Source organism: Ptychodera flava, chromosome 11, assembly GCF_041260155.1.
Source record: "Ptychodera flava strain L36383 chromosome 11, AS_Pfla_20210202, whole genome shotgun sequence".
Classification (NCBI taxonomy): domain Eukaryota; kingdom Metazoa; phylum Hemichordata; class Enteropneusta; family Ptychoderidae; genus Ptychodera; species Ptychodera flava.
In genome coordinates this window covers 22975194-22992753 of record NC_091938.1, presented here as the reverse complement: position 1 = coordinate 22992753, position 17560 = coordinate 22975194, and the positions used below count along the sequence as shown (strand labels likewise).

At 36.6% G+C, this 17560-nt stretch overlaps 1 protein-coding gene across 1 annotated transcript; it reads right to left on the bottom strand.

Annotated features, from left to right (window-relative positions):
* Nucleotides 1-9532: 9532 nt before the first annotated feature.
* On the bottom strand, nucleotides 9533-10684 carry LOC139144420 (uncharacterized). Its single transcript, XM_070715122.1, has one exon. It carries the CDS (start codon nucleotides 10682-10684, stop codon nucleotides 9533-9535), a length of 1152 nt encoding a protein of 383 aa, XP_070571223.1.
* Between the last annotated feature and the right edge of the window lie 6876 nt (nucleotides 10685-17560).

Genomic DNA, 17560 nt, shown 5'->3' with positions numbered 1-17560 from the left:
TTACAGGTTCCCAGGGATTACCCGAATCAGATATGATTAAATTATAATGAAATATGCAAATTTATGTTTTTGAGGCTGATTTTGCTATTTTTTTGGTAAAAATCTTCTTCTCTTTTACTGACGTCTTCATTATTTGGTAAACATGTCCCTAATAATGACCTCAGTCAAATTTGTGCTAATTTGATAAATATTCAAATTTTTATATTTCATGGCAATTTTTGTCATTTTTGGTCAAAAAATCTTCTTCAAACTGCTAATTTAACAGCTTTGATATTTAGGACATAGATCTCTACTGATAGCCTTTTTCAGATTGTTCAAATTATGGAGAAATTTGCAACTTTGTATTTTTAAGACATTAAAGACATTTCAGATATTTTTAAGATATTAGGCATTACCAGAATGTGATATATTCAAGTATATTAAATCTACGTTTTCTTTTATTTTAAGAGCGATTTTTATCATTTTTGTTAAAAAAAATTGTATAAAAAAATTCTATAAAAAATTGTATAAAAATTAATAGCAGGGTACACCAGAATTTGAAAGGTTTTTACGAATATGTTTTAATTTCTGAAAAGTAGATTTTTGAAATGTCACCGATTTATTTCAGGGTTTATTTAAAGATATTACAAACAAACAAACCTTTCGTTTATGAAGGACTTCGTTGGACAAGGAAATAGGTTTTATCCTGCCAAGGACCCACCTTACCCACTTCTGCATGTTGCGCCTTACCGTGACACTTTGACAACTTGACATGTTGTGTTTACTTTGATGGACAACTATATACCATGTGCACTGGAAAAGTCTTGACTAACTTTTTTTCTTCAAAATTTACAATTGTCTATACAAGAGGAAATGTCTTTAAGAAGCCATCTTACAAAAATGGAGTATGCATTTCATACATATACGTGTTTTCTAACACAATAAGTAAGCCAAATTGTGAGCTTTTTCAGATGAGCTTTGTACGTATTCAACAAGTATGAAAATAAAACGTAATCCACAATATTTAAGTAAAGCCAGTTTTGTCATTACTTTGTTCATATTTTTAAAACGATCTACAGTGTTTATGGGGATTTTTTTATTGCTTGTGTTTTTTCGATAGGAGGGTGTTAACACCGTTGGTAGTTTCCTCTGACAAACTTTACATACACAGTAGCAATGTTTATTTGCCCATTTTACAGTAAATTATTGTATTTTACCGTATAAATGTTTCATGTATTTTTAGAATAAATAATTTTACTGAATATCAGTGGTTTGTAATGTTATTTCCAGGCTTGAACACCCCTTGAACGCCCAAAATTAAAGGTGTTCAACAAGGGCGGATCATGTGTTCTAGCCTTTAACACACTTATCGTTGAACGGCGTCCATGCGTTCAAAAAGTGTTACAGCCTTTGAACGCGTAAATGCGTTCAATTTTTGAACAAATGTCATGTGCAACGAGTATTCTGATATTGAACACCATGGTGTTCAATATAATGTCTGATGAACACGTAGCGTTCAAATCTGCACACGTGTGTTCAAAAATTGAACGTTGGTCGAACACGTAGTGTTAAATTTCTGAACGTCTAGACGCGTTCAAAAGTGTTACAAAGAGGCGTTTAATTGGTGTTCTATCCTTTAACACTTAACTTTACAGTGTGGAGTTTGATGTTGACACGATGTCAAAACCTTTGCATTTGTTGATATAACGGAAGAGCGTCATCAAACCATACTGCATCAGATTCAATGACAGTGACAGGAATATTTCTCTGAAGTAAAACAACTACAAGCCATGTTCTCAAGAGAACGAACCGATAGTAACGAATCTCTCCGAAATACAACTTGAAACCTGTTTCAAAAGGTAAAGGTAACACTTGAATATCGATGTTCAGTTTGGATAAACCATCCATTGCATCCTGATCTGTTGCTAGGAAGAGAACCCGAGATGGCACGCCCATGCATTTGACGTTACATGCCCAGCTCTTGGTGAGGTTTAAGTAACCACGATTAAGGAATTGCAAGGTGAAGAAGCCATACTGCTTGGCCATCTTCCTTGAAAGATTAACCAGCGTAGAAATGAATTCCGAATGATCGAACGTTTGATTGCCGATCACAAGTCTGTTCTCTGTAACCTGCTGCCTATTTCCCGCCTGTTCAACCTCCTTTACTTCTGATTTGTCCTCGTTACGGACAGTTTTGGAATTCGCCTTGTGATCAGATGTTGATGAACCAACCAAGCGAACGATCTGAGTGGTTGCTAGTACTCTCACTGTTCAACAGCTGCGATGGTGTCTCATCATCAGCAAAATATGTCGGCATCTGATCGCTCTTCGACAGACCACCACGATTTAAGTACATGTATGTACGATCTTCATCGGCAGGAAACAATTTTTCAGAAACTTCGTTTTCTGCATGTGATAGCTCTTCACTAGATGATTATGGTGTATATATGTACAGTCTTCATCAGGAGGCAACAGTTTTGCAAAAACATCGTAGACTGAAGCTAGTCGATAAAGGATTACAACTAACGACTATCAAATATTTTAATGTGCGGCGGGATACCATTTTTGTGTTGATACTTGCTTCTACAAGCGTCTAATTATATATAATCCCCCCGTATTCCTCGCCTACGGCTCGGAGGGATACGGCCGCTACACGGGGAATCACTAGTCCGCGACGCAGCCACACTCGTTCGGAATACGGGGGATTATATATTTATCACATGCATAGACCCAGTTTGCGTGAATAAACCCTCCAGGAATGATAATTACTGGGAAAAAACGAGAGGGAGCATTTTACAAAAATTCATACGCTTGTGTTATGCAGTCGTGGCTGGGTCACAGCTGACTTGACTGCGGTCAGCTCAACATGTCGGGGCTGCTCCTATGGATAATTATCGTCTCTCGTAGGGCTTTTTCTGTGCAAATCAAGCGGAAATATGAAAGACTATGAATTGTTAATGCAATGTATTTATTTGGTACTTACTACAACATAAATTTGAGTGAAATTCATTCATACAGTTATTGGACGTACAAGTGGGACGTCGCGACACTCAGCCGCGGCTGCCGAGAACGGGTTATTTTGTCAATATTCGAACATCATTCAAATAATTCTGCTTTGCAAAGTTTGTATGAAACTTTCAAAATTAACAATTATTATGTTTTACGAAATTGTCAGTTGTATGTTTAATATTTTACGAATTAAATGAGCTTGTTTAAATATAATGAAGAACAGTGTTCGGCTCTGACTCAATCGGTAAGAATACATACAAGCAACGAGTCTTAAGCTCAAACGCGAGACGATGGAAGTTCAAGAGCAAGGTACAATACAGAAAACGTGATGCACAATATCATATGCATTGACAAAACAATAGCTTGCACCTTTAAATGCACTGATAACATTGTGAACTTGTCGCTCTTGAAAAATAAAATAGCGTTAAACTTTCTTCTGATGAGTCTCAAGTCCGGATACCGTCATTGCTGTCAGAAATAATGTACGCTCTTCGCTTCATCGGCTCGCCCCGGGGGCTCGACTGGTTGACTGCCGCGGCAGCATTGATCGTGATGTTGAACTTGAAACCCGTCAATGTTGCTTCAGAAAACATTCTTACTGCTGTAGCGACGATTGGTACGTGTCTTGGGTTATCGGCTATGTTTACTATGTTGTTTGATGGACATCGAGAAGGGTAATTTTGACGAGGTAGACAACACAAAATGCCGGTAACACATACCGTATTAAAATGTCAGCGGTGTACAAATCAAACGTTTCAATCGAAATCAACGACGAAGAAACACAAATTCATAAAAATTCTAGTATTGACGGTATTTTGTATTCTACACATATATTTTAATACTCCATATTTCCTTATGTTTCATTACCCTCCCACTTTTGCATTTCAGGGCTTTGAAAATAATTTCTGAACAGCTGATTTTTTGTTTACGTTTTAAAAGTAGTCCGGGTCCCATATCCACCACATGTGGAATATGGATTCATCGTAGTCATATACCTATAGTGTGACGTCATACTATAGGGATAACTGGGTCTATGTATGTGATAATGACGTTTTATGTAATATGAGTCGGTCTCCGATTGGTCATATCAATATTGTACACGCAAGGGTTTAAACTCCGGGCACAAAAGGCCCCCTAACTTATTAGAGATTCACAAGCAAATTGAGTGACAACTTGTAACAGCTCAGCTTGCTGCTCCGTGAAAGTCGCCGTAACCCAGCCTCAACCAAGCCATATTGAGGTTTAAAACGAGCAGAGCACTTCTGTATTTTTAAACATGTCGGCCACATAGCTATCTATACAATGATACAGATTTTTGAAATAAAGAAGATTATGTCATTTATTTTACAATAAAATTGTCCGTAGTGAAATTTATCGTAATCTTACACGACAGTAATCCTAATCTTCAAATGATAATCCGATTTCAGTCGCGAACACTTGTTGGCGAATTCCTAAACAAGTGACGGCAAAAAATAGTATTCCCCGTTTAAGATACTGCAAATTTTATTTAAAGGTTTCTTTTTCTAGCAATTGTGCTTACATGTGCTGGTATGTAGATATGCCAAATAATGATAGACATATAAGACGATCTTGACCGACATGTACTTCAATTCCTAAAACTAGTCTCTTCGAATCTTTATTTTAGCATTTTTTGCAGCATGTGTGGTATATTTTAAGGCCATTTTATATGTTAAATCCTAATAATTTAAATGTGGAGTTATCTGGGAAATGTGACTTAGTCTCAAATGTTGAAAAAATTCGATTCCAACTTTTACTATCGATCAAATGCTCGATATGTACAATAAGGCTATCCATTAAAATGACGATCCCTGCGGAACTAAGGCTCCCAAAAACGTGCCGGCTGGCAATTATTGTGAAGTAAGCGACTGATGTCGTATTGTGGGAGTTCGAACCCGATTGAAAACTTGCCGTAATTTCTACCCTGGGTTGATAGCTGTGCTGGTTAACAGAATTGTTCCCTGTCTGTCGCCCAGTTTAAGCGATGTATTCATTGCTTCGCTTCGATTAAGTTCGTGTGTGCAATGTGTGATAGTGAGCGCACGTGCGCGAATGTTTCACGAACTCTACAACGTGTGGAGGGGTCGCAGTCAGAAAAAGGTGACAACTTAGCCGGTTTTTGAACCACTCTTTTTTGAAAGTGGGAATTGAGCCTAGCGGTTCTGTCTGTTGCCTCTCCGCTAGGTGATTGATGCCGTATGTTGTGAGTTCGAACCCGATTGAAACTAACCGTATTTCATTATCAATATATAATAGAAAAAACGAAACCTTCGATACAAATGCATTTTGTTGTGCTTCTCCTCCTTCCCAAATTGTGGTCTTTGAGATACTACAAATACTCTCACAAAGACGGCATATTGTATACGATAAGCAGTGTTATTATCAAATGGATTCTAGGCCGGACTGACATTCAGTTGTGTTGACAAGTGGAGCACTAGACATCTCGACGTATGTAATTATAAGGTGTAGAATAAGAATCTGTTTCGTTATGAGAACAAAAATGATGGAAGACAGCAAAAATTACAGGTAATCGAGCTTCTAATTCATTAAAACAATAATAATTAATCGTCGGCATATCTTCGTTTCATTTAGCTCGTCTTCTACTTTTTACATCAGCCTGTCAACTCTTGATAACGTGTCTTGAAATCACCCTCACTAGGCGTATCCCATCTATTACTTTGTTTGTCTTCAATAAGTTGTTGGAAGACGGTACTCAACCCAGGATTTTCTGATGCTAACTTCCGTGCTTTCTTCGGAGCATCCTCGTGATAAACTATGGATGAAAAATTCGTAAATGAGTATGTCTCGTTAAAATATAAAATAATAGTTTACACTTAACCATATCCATGACATGACCTAGCGCCATCGTTGGTTCAAATACCCTATGCGAATATAAGAATATTACTGTTGGCGTTTACCTACTATTATATGTGCAAAAATGTTTATACGTAAAGTCTTTTTTTCCAGAAACTATGGCTAGACGTTTGGTTTTGTTGGATACTGATCGGTATTGGACCATGATTAATCCCAACAATTTCAGTTATTGCAGGATTCAGGGCACGATTCATTTATGCAAATGAGCTTTAGGGTAGAAAGGGGCAGCGAAGGTAGTGGGCCATGATTTGAAAGTTTTATCTATTTAGCAATCGCTTAAAAGTATATTACTTGCAAAATGTCAAACAGTTACATCAAACTAACAACCTTTAACATGTCATTTAAGCACGCACTATATTCTGAACTCGGATTGTTATGTCTGTCGTGTGTACGTAATTGGTGCGAACAACTTCAACCTGCCGGATCGGTTGTACAGTACATCTACCAAACACTATCTTTTTTCCCCAAAGTTTGCAATGACTATTCAAGACATTTACCTTACTTTCGCTATCTCTGCGACTAAAACAGATACAGCTCCGGTATTTAGTGGTACAAGTATTACATCTGTAGCTCCGAGAACGCTGCAAAGTACTTTGACACTGAGACAATTCTCAATAAGTTAAGTACACATAATGGATGGAAATAGATACCCATCAGTGCTGCTTGCCGCCTATTTTTATATTTGCAGCTATGTAGATATAACCCAGAATGCAGTGCAAAATTTTTGACTTTGTGTTATTACCCTTAATTTCGGACATTTCTTAATTTGAGTTTTTCTCCATTTTTCTTAACCCAACGAGTTAACACTCTTGACTAAGATATCTATTTAGCAGAAGATGAAAAATCGAATTCCCAAAGGAATTACAATATTGGCATGTTTTGTGGTCATACAATCTGAAGATTGCATGGATCGTTTTCAGTTGTCATTGACTTTAAAAAGTTCTCTAATAGCCAGTCATAATGCGTTGGTGTAGTTCACATTGTATTTTCAAGAACAGCAATAATTTTACGTGTCACATATACATGGTCTATGTGTGCCGTTGGAATAGAGTTACTCCGAAGTGTAGAGCTTAAATGACGTCATGATGAAACAGAGAAAAATAATACAACGTTATTATTTTATCGCACAGTAGACACTCCTTGATTTCCTCCATCTCTAATTACGATCTCTGAGTTCGTAAAAAGCGTTCACTTTTTTACCTAGGGATTACTTAAGCATATGTTGATACCATGTCACAATATAAAGGCGATAGCTAATCATATGTTGACAATACTTAATCATATATTTGCATCACCTGATCATATATTGACACCACCTCATCATAAAGGCATAAATAATATGCATTAAGGCACAATTAAATCTTATATTGATGTCACCTAATTACATATTAACAGTACCTGATGATATATTGACACAACCTCATAATATAAAGACGTCACCATATCATATATAAACATAACTTAGTCATATATTAATAATTTGTTAAAATATATGCTTAAAATACTTAATCATATAGTGGCATCACCTAATTATGTATTGAAACAAACTTATCATATTAATTACTCAATATCGATATCAGCTCATTATATATTTAAAGTACAATATTTTGACATTACTTTATAATATCAAGGTGTCATATAATCATATATCAACATTACGTAATCATATATTTACATTCCCTTACAGTATAAAGGTAATATCTAATGATATATTCCTGTCACGTAATTATATATTGACTCTATGTTAATATATAAAGGCGTTTAATTCATAATCGTATATTTACTTTACCGTATAATACAAAGATAGTACCTAAACATTGACAGTACCTAACCATATAAAATGATTCCAAATAACAGGTTGATATTACCCTATAAAATAAATGTGACACTTAAAATATATATTGATGTAACGTAAGAATAGATTGCATTGTCTTATAATATAATAAAGTCATCTCATCACGTACAGCAAAGAAACCTAGAAGGCAGTAACGGTGTTCCATAGAAAACAATGACTTAACCTTTGTTGAATTCAAATCTACAATACCACTGAATCCATCTGGCAAGCGTGTTAATCCAAAAAGGTATCAGAGAAAAGCACAGTATCATCGTCATGGAACAATCAAAACATCTCAGCTTAAACAAGATATAATTCATCGCCAAAATAGCCGGTATAACGAGATTATTTCAATCAGAGGGCTGACAATGCATCCATTCCGAACACCGATGTGGCAAGAAAACATTCTGTATATAATATTACATCATTACAAGCATGCAACATTTTACCATCTTCTTTACAGCATGCAACATTTTAAACATTTTATTGCTCTTTTAAAAAGCACAGAGATAAAGTTCTGCTAAAAACATTTGAAATTCAGTTGTGAATTTTCAGATAATACATTTCTCGGAAAGTCAAACTTAGGCTTTCAAGTGCCGCTCTTTATAGACCATTCAATCAAACTAAACCTTCAAAATAAGTTTGTTTTTAGAACTGGTGTCAGTCCAACTACAGTAACAGGTACTAGGTGGCAATGAAACTTAGTCTTGAGAGTAGTATTGAGCGGATGAAAAAACAAGACTCTGTTCCAAAATAGAGTTTATTTCTAAAACTTCGACGAATCTAAAAAGCAACAAAATTACAGTAAATATGGGACTAGTAAAAAAGAAAATGAGTAGCACTGGCCTAAAACCATTTAAAAACTATTCGCAAAATTGAGCTGTTGGTTTATAAAAGGAACTATAGCCAAAAATCAATCTGTACAGACGAGAAGAAAACAGTTTTGAACTTACAAACAGAAGACGAGTGAACAGACGAGAAGAAAAAAGTTTTGAACTTACAAACTGAAGACGAGTGAACACTCAGTCTAAAAGTAGTGATGTTGACCGGCCGGGTAGTACAAAGCCAATGGCGCGAAATACGATGAAGGGAGGGCTCCCCAGAACAAACAACTTACATACTACACAAAATGTACATTTGAAACCCCGTCATACAGTACCAAAATCACTGTCGTGAAAAGTTCGCGTGTTTTTTTCAAAAAGAGTGTTTAAGAACCCATTATTCACTCTCTATCCTGCTTTTTATTCTTAATGTGGTAGGTATTTTATTTCAAACACGAAACATCCACGTTCTGACCCGGTACAGGGCAGCTCATCACATAAGAAGACATCGAATGCTCGAATACAACGTGATATCGACCAATGATTTACTGTCAAAAACACTACATATTTGTCAGACAAAGACACATTGTAACGTATTGACATTTTGTGACACACCTAAATAAAAGTTTGCATTAGCATGGATATCAGTAACTTTATGCTGGGTGGCCCGATTGTGTTGAACGACAGTAACAATTTACTACTATGTACAGATTAAGAAAATGTATTTTACGTAATTAGCGACTGAAACATTTGCTCAAACATTTCTCACAGGGAACCTTTAGCCAGAATTCTCTTTCGAAATAAAGAATAAAATACCTCGGGTAAGTTTGGTTCTAGAGCAACGGATTACCAAAACCTTATTTGAAATTATCATTTTATACTATCCATTTATTTCTGGATCCCAAGGATAACTTTACGTTAAAATACCAAATTTTTTGATTTTACTCTCAACAAAAAGATTGACTCCACAATCTTCAATCAACATTTTCCGTTGAGCTCAAATACATTTAACCAGTTCTCTATTATCTTTGCACTGACCGTCGTTTGTTAAGTACCAATGACCCCAAGTCTGTGCTCGCCCAATTTTGGCATCGACTCCTACGATGTAGTTGTTTTGGATGACTATGGGTTTTGTAATCTCACGCAGTGTTGCATTCTTGTACCAAAGACCTGACACAAAATTCTTAAGAGGCAATGTTTTAACTTTCACATGATCCTTATGTATAACCCTTCGAAGGGTTACCATTTCGGAGTTGGGACCAGTCATCATGGCAGATCCGTTAACCTGTGTTTCCATGTACGCTCCAAATTCTCTGAACATGTTCAACCATACCCTTTTACCCGATGCAGTTGTATTAATGTATATGAATCCCGTAGAAATCCCTCCTTCACCTAAACTGTTTGATGTCGACACGATGTCAAAGCCTTGGCATTTGCTTATAAACGGAAGAGCGTCATCAAACCATACTGCGTCAGATTCAATGACAGTGACAGGAATATTTCTCTGAAGTAAAACAACTACAAGCCATGTCCTCAAGAGAACGAACCGATAGTAACGAATCTGTCCGAAATACAACTTGAAACCTGTTTCGAAAGGTAAAAGTAACGATTGAATTTCGATATTCAGTCTGGATAGACCATCCATTGCATCCTGATCTGTTGCTAGGAAGAGAACCCGAGGCAGCACTTCCATGCATTTGACGTTACATGCCCAGCTCTTGGTGAGGTTTAAGTAGCCACGATTAAGAAATTGTAAGGTGACGAAGCCATACTGCTCGGCTATCTTCCTTGAAAGATGAACTAACGTAGAAATGAATTCCGATTCATCGAACAACGTTTGATTACCGATCACGAGTCTGTCCTCTGTGATCTGCTGCCTATCTCCCGTCTGTTCAGCCTCCTTTACATCGGATTTGTCCTTGTTACGGACAGTTGTGGATGTTGCCTTGTGATTAGATGTTGATGAACCAAACGAACGATCAAAGTGGTTACTAGTACTCTCACTGTTTAAAAGCTGCGACGGAGTCTCATCATCAGCAGAATGTGTCGGCATCTGTTCGCTCTTGGACAGACGATCACGGTTTAAGTACATGTATGTGTGATCTTCATCGGGAGCCAACAGTTTGTCAGAAACGTCGTTTGTCGGCATCTGATCGCTGTTCGATAGATGATTACGGTGTATATATGTACGATCTTCATTAGGAGGCAACAGTTTTCCAAAAACGTCGTAGACTGAGGCTAGTCGATAAAGGACAGCAACCACCATGAAGAGTATGAAGCACTTTAACGTACGGCGGAATATCATTTTCGTGTTGATACCTGTTTCAACAAGTGTCTAATGAAGTTTAGCTATTATGACTCACGCGGAGTTAACAGGGATGGTGCTCCTCTGATTGGTCAGATCAGGTTTGTACACGTAGGGGTTTAAAAGAGGGCCATGCACAAGTCATGGGGAGGGTCTCAATCTTTCCAAAATCATGCTGCTTGTTCAAAGTTGACAAAAGTGCTCGAAACATATGAAATAGTACGATACGCCTAGCGTCTTAAACCATCTTGGCATTGAATTCCAGTTTTTGTTAATACTTTGAAACACACTTTTTCAATACGTATCCATTCACTTTTGTGGAACTGACATTTAGCCAAATTACGTAAATCTTAGCTACATCATATCAGGTGAAATAGCCAGTTTTCGCCAGGAGTCAGGTACATAGTCAATAAAAATATGCCTATTCTCACACACTAGCAAATTGTTTTAACATGTGATTAAGATTATTTGCGAAAAGAGTCGAACATCTGTTACCACATTTCCTTTCCCACATTGAATTTAGATGTATAACTAACGGAATCTATGCATTGAATATTGGACAATTGGTGTATATTCGTCCAAGAATAAGGTGATTAGAAGTGATTTTTATATTGAAATTTCATAAAAAAATATCGATGTGTTATGCATAGGAGTGTTTGGGCAACCTATACAGAAATTCAGTTCAAAACTAGTTAGATGTGGTAGATTACTGTAATCTTAGCTACATCAGATAACGCTAAATAGTCAAATTTCGCTGAGAGTTTATCGATGAGGTGAGCAAAGGGCGCCCGACGCATGACGTCGTCGGTTTCCGCTAAAAGATCAATAAAAATAAGCATATCCTCACACACCAGTAATGTTTTTTAACATGTTATTGAAGATTATTTGCGACAAGATTCTAACAGCTGTCACCACATCTCCTTCCCACATTAAATTCATACGTAAAACTAACTGAATGTGTACATTTGAATGTAAGACAATTGCTGTCAATTAAACCTAGAATAAGACGATTAAAAATGATTTGTATAGTGAAATTTCAGCAAAAAATATCGATGTGTTATACATTAGAGTGTATGGCATTCTATACAGAAATTCAGTACAAAACTAGTTACATGTGCTAGTTAAATAATAACACATGAGAGCTTGGGCAATATCACGATTTATTGCCTGCCCTCGGGCTGGTGGTCATGATCGAAATACTGATGATGCCCGAGCCGTAGGCGAGGGCATCATCAGTATTTCGATCATGACCACCAGCCCGAGGGCAGGCAAAAAATCGTGATATTGCCCAAGCTCTCATGTGTTATTATTTTTATTACACCGAACAAGCAAACATGCAAAGAAACAAAAAACACAGACTTCTTCGAGTACAGTTCGCTTTCTGAGTCCGGACCTCAGCGTAAAATGTTGTGCCGAGTCTAGGGTTGCCGCTAAAGTTTGCCGATCTCCTCGGTGGCGTTTCCAAATTTGTTGCTTGCATAGTCGCTGAACACAGAAATTGCATTCCTTGTTGCCATTTTCGCTCGTTTGCTGTTTACTTGCATCAAAATATCGTCTAACTGTGCCGGTGACAGCTCTGCATGACGTTTCGCAGCCATAAGTTGCCAACTGCAAAGTACAACAAGCGAATGTCAATTTGTTTTGCGCAGAAAGGATGCGCAGTAAGTAAAATGACGTCATCCATGTAATATCAAATGCAGAGGGCATCATCAAGTTCGCAGAAGGCATCATCACATTCGCAGAGGGCATCATCACGTTCTTTTACATGTCACGTGAGTCGTGTTTAACCAATGGCAGTGCACGCTGAATGAGTGAGGTGTAATAATTTACTTTAATCTTAGCTACATCATATAACGCTTAATAGTCAATTTTCGTTGAGAGTTTGTCGATGAGGTGAGCAAAGGGCAGTCGACGCATGATATCCTCAATATCAGGTAATTACTCAATAAAAATAAGCCTCTCCTCAAGCATTAGACGTAGACATATTTTTTAAATATGAGATTAAAGATAATTTGCGAAAGAAATCTAACAGCTGTCACCACATCTCCTTTCCAACATTGAGTTTTAATCTAACTGAATCTGTGCGTTTGAATGTCGGACGATTGCTGTAAATTTAACCTAAAATAAGATTATAGAGGTGAATTATAGAGTGAAATTTCAGCAAAAATATCAATGTGTTATACATTGGCGTGTATGGGCAACGGATACAGAAATTCAGTACAAAACTAGTTACATGTGCTAGATTACTTAGCTACATCATATAAGGGTAAACAGTCAATTTTCGCTCAGAGTTTGTCGACATTCTCCTTGTTAGGTAATTACTCAATAAAAGTAAGCCTTTCCTCACACATTAGACATATTTTTTAACATGTGATTAAATATAATTTGCTAAATGAATCTAACAGCTGTCACCACATATCCTTTCCCACATTGATTTAAATGAAAAACTAACTGAATCTGTGCATTTGAATGTTGGACAATTGCTGTAAATTTAATCTAGAATAAGATGATTAGAAGTAATTTATATAGTGAAATCTCAGCATAAAATATCGATGTTTTATACATTGGAGTGTATAGGCAACCCATAAAGAAATTCAGTACAAAACTAGTTATATGTGCTACATTACTATTTTCCCCCAGCCCCTTGTCTACCTTTTTAGTAGACCCTTGATATTCAACACTTTCTGTCGTTTCTCATGCCTACACTTTGTCAACATAAGAGTGTTTACAAGAACAAACTATTTATGATCATCAGTCATTAAAACACGGCTGTTCCATTAGGTAACCTTAAGAAACTGGTTTATTAAAGAATATTTTTCTAGAAAAGCCCATACAGTGCGATTTATCAGTATGAATTTAGTGAATATTTCAATTCCCGTCTCATGGTACTCTCTTGATTCTGGAACTTCAAAGGCTCCCTCTTGACAGTTGAACAAACAGTTTTTCTGTGCGCCACCTCATTTTCTGTTCCATCCTTGCCGTTCATTGTGCTCGTTCCCTATAAAGAGTACACTGATCATTTCGCGATCGTGCTTACACGTGACAGGAGTTTAGAGCCGCGGGACTGCATCTTGTCGATCAAGGCAAGATGATGTGGCAGCGGTGATGCGGAGAGATACTTTGACAACAGATAGTATTAAAGTTTAGTGAAAACACATTACTGTTTGTCGCAAGCTTTCGTCATCATGCGATGACGTGGCTTACACGCGTACATTGTGGCTGAATGTCTGTTTCGCAACAGTAAATTGTTGGCGACATGTGAGCTACGATTACGTCATTAATTGTAAAATAAAATTGCGCGTAGTGACGTTTATGGTAACCTTATACCACAATAATGCTAATCTTCAAAATTAATGATAATCCGACATCATCATCGAACATTTGTTGGCAGATTCCTCAATATGTGACGGCAAAAAATAGTATTCCCCGACTACTGTAAATTTTATATTATAAGGTTTGGTTGAAGGCCGGAGAGAAAGATGCCCGACGCATGGCATCCACAGTATTACTTGTACAATAAAAGCCCTTGTGTTGTGACTAATCAAAATTTAAATTTTGAAATAGCTTCAAGTAAAACCATCCGCTGAAATACAAATAACGACTACACGAAGGCAAATACCGTCACCAGCAAGACTTAAGTAATATAAAATTGTATAAATCCTAAACATTGAGACATATGTCGACATTAAGTGTATTCTGACATATTGCCACGTTGTCAACGAATCTCATGGCAACAAATTAACGCCTAGCCCAAACCCCGCCAAATCCAATGCGGAATTCTGCCAAAAGATATTTCTATGAGGCTAAAAGCCAAAATACCGAATTCACACTTATATCACTTGCATTAGGGACTGGACAGAAATTACATTAAACGGGCGGTGTTTTTAAATGACACTTCGCGAATATAGTGACCCATCAAAAACATTTGCAAGAAAACGAGTGACTCTCGACAATTTTTATGCGCAAAAATCAGTAACCCTTCTTTTGCGTGTCACAGTCCGTATAATTGATAATATCTTAATTGGCATATAATTTCTCATTTGACCTTTGAACTTTCACAATTAATCACTTTGGTGAAATTCAAATATCATGTTTTTTGTTCTAATTTACCGGGTACTCTATCAAACACCCAATTCTCATCACGTATATTTATAAAAATTGCCAAACATTCTCAAAAGCACAGATTTAACTAGTTTTGTATTGTAAGAATATTATTCAAAGTTACCTCATAAACTGCAATATATTGTGAATCAACATTTGGTAAAATTCCAAAATTAAATTTCTTCCCACACACATGCACTTGTAACAGCCCTGGTCTGATCAAGTACATAAATTAAGCTTTTATGAATACACAGATTTCGCTACTTTTGTATTGGAAAAACATATTCATAGTTTCCCCATAGACTACAATATAAGGTAAATCAACATTTCGGTGAAATTCTTCCACACACACACATACACTTGTAACCGCCCTAGTCTAATCAAGTACATAAATCAAGCCTCTATGAATACACAGATTTAGCTACTTTTGTATTGAGAAAAATTATTCATACATTTCTCACAGACTACGATGTCTAGTGAATCAACATTTTGGTGAAATTTCAAAATCAATTTCTTGCACACTAATGCATTTGTAACCACCATAGTCTAATCAAGTACATATTTATCACTAATCAAAAGCTATAAATGCACAGATTTAGGTAGTTTTGTATCGGAAAAAACTTATTCATAGTTTTCTCATATGCTTACATTTATGTGTCAACATTTTGGCGAAATTCAAAATTCAAGTTTGTTGTACCCATATGTACTTGTTACCGTCCTATTATGACCAAGTGCATTAACACGTCTATAAATGTACACATATTCCTAGTTCATATTGGAAATATGTTCATAGTTTCCTCATACTCTACCATGTACAGTGAATCAACATTCTCTATGGAACACAAAAATCAGGTTTCGAGTGTACACACACGATGTACTTTTTTTAACCTCAAACTTCAAGCAAATTATATTTGCATAAATTATAAAACATATGTAAATGTATAGATACAGCTTGTTTTGTAGGGAGAATGTTTTATTAGTTTATCCAACAGATGCCAATGTATTGTAATTTGGTTATTTGAGAGAAACACTATATCAGTCACAGCTTGCCTTCTTATAGTTGCGCGAGTTGCGCAAAAATAATGACCCTCCCCTAAAGGCATGCGTGAAATTTCATGACCCTTCAAAATACTGGGCCGAAAAATTGCGACCCACCCAAAAGAAACAACGGCCTATCCCTATGATATTTCTGTCCAGTCCCTTAAATCATATGTCTGGACCAACTGATATACGTATTCGTAAAATTCAAACGGGCTGAATGAAATAATCAAACGGCCACCGCATACCCGTCTATAAAGGCATTTCGATAGAAAGGAAAATGAAATTTTAGCAATAAACATATACGTCGATATGTCTATTCGAGATACATATATTGTTTGGCCGTGAAATGTCACCGGTTGTTAGGTAATTTAGTATTACTCAAAAAAATGATATATATTCGAATTCGGTGATCCGGTTTTAAGACTAACAACTTTATTCATTGTTAGAATTTCCAGATATTTTGCGGCCAATCTATGATATATAATTAAAAAAGATTTGCAAATATAAATTGATTTTGCAGAGAGACATAGCCATCTCTCTTGTAAACACCAGAGAAAGACTTGTCTAAAATTCAAACGCTTTTTTGCAGGTATCACAAGCTGGTAGAGAAGTGTGATATTACTCTTCAATAAAGATCGCTGAGTGACATTGGTCCTTAGTTGGTGACCAATGCCTATTTGACTTAGAGATTGATACATGTGGGCAGGATACGCTTACTATTTGGTCTTTGCAAGAGATCCATATATCTGTTCTTTCACGAATTTGACTTTTGTATGTGTATACCGGTGCTTTGCTGTCTGTTCTGTGCTGTTTATGTCTATGTTTATAACAATTGACTATGTACTACGAATTTTGACCTAGTGTTATTGGATTATGAATGGATAAGATTGTGATAATTTTATAATTTTACTTTCTATGACATTAAGTCACGAGAACATGTATTTGCAAATTTGAAACAGTCCATTCCCTCACTGCACATAGTGCAGCTGTCGGATTGTTCAATCATTACGTTTGTTTGGTGAATACATGTATCACTTGGTAGAGAAATATCGTTTTACATGTATATTTGTGCTGAATGTGCATTCAGTTTTTGACCGTGGAAGATGGCGACAGTTCTTCGTACTGTCACAGTCCCCAGAGGGACTGAGGTACTAGTTACAAGTTCTCTGCTACGATATGTTCTCTGCTCTCCTGTTTCAAATTCCTCTCTACTGTATAAAATTAGTCTGCTACGACATTGGCGAGGGGTAAATTATTTCCATCACAACATAATTTCCATCACAAGTGTACATGTACATGTAGTACGAGCAAATCTCTATTCAGATTCTCTCCATAGGAATGAAACTTCGTTGTCCAATATTGGCAATCGTAGGTTTACGTGCGTAGTATTTCATTTGCGTGGAGACCATGAAATGAATTTCACTCCAATAAAGAAAATGTTAACTTCAGAAAGAGTTCAGACAACGGGAGACTGTGGTGGTCGGAAGTCAAATGTTGGCAGCACCTTTGCGCATGTCTCTCGGCTCTTCTTCCAGTCATAATAGTTCGAGGCTAGGGGGCGCTGTCCATTCGTCCAGA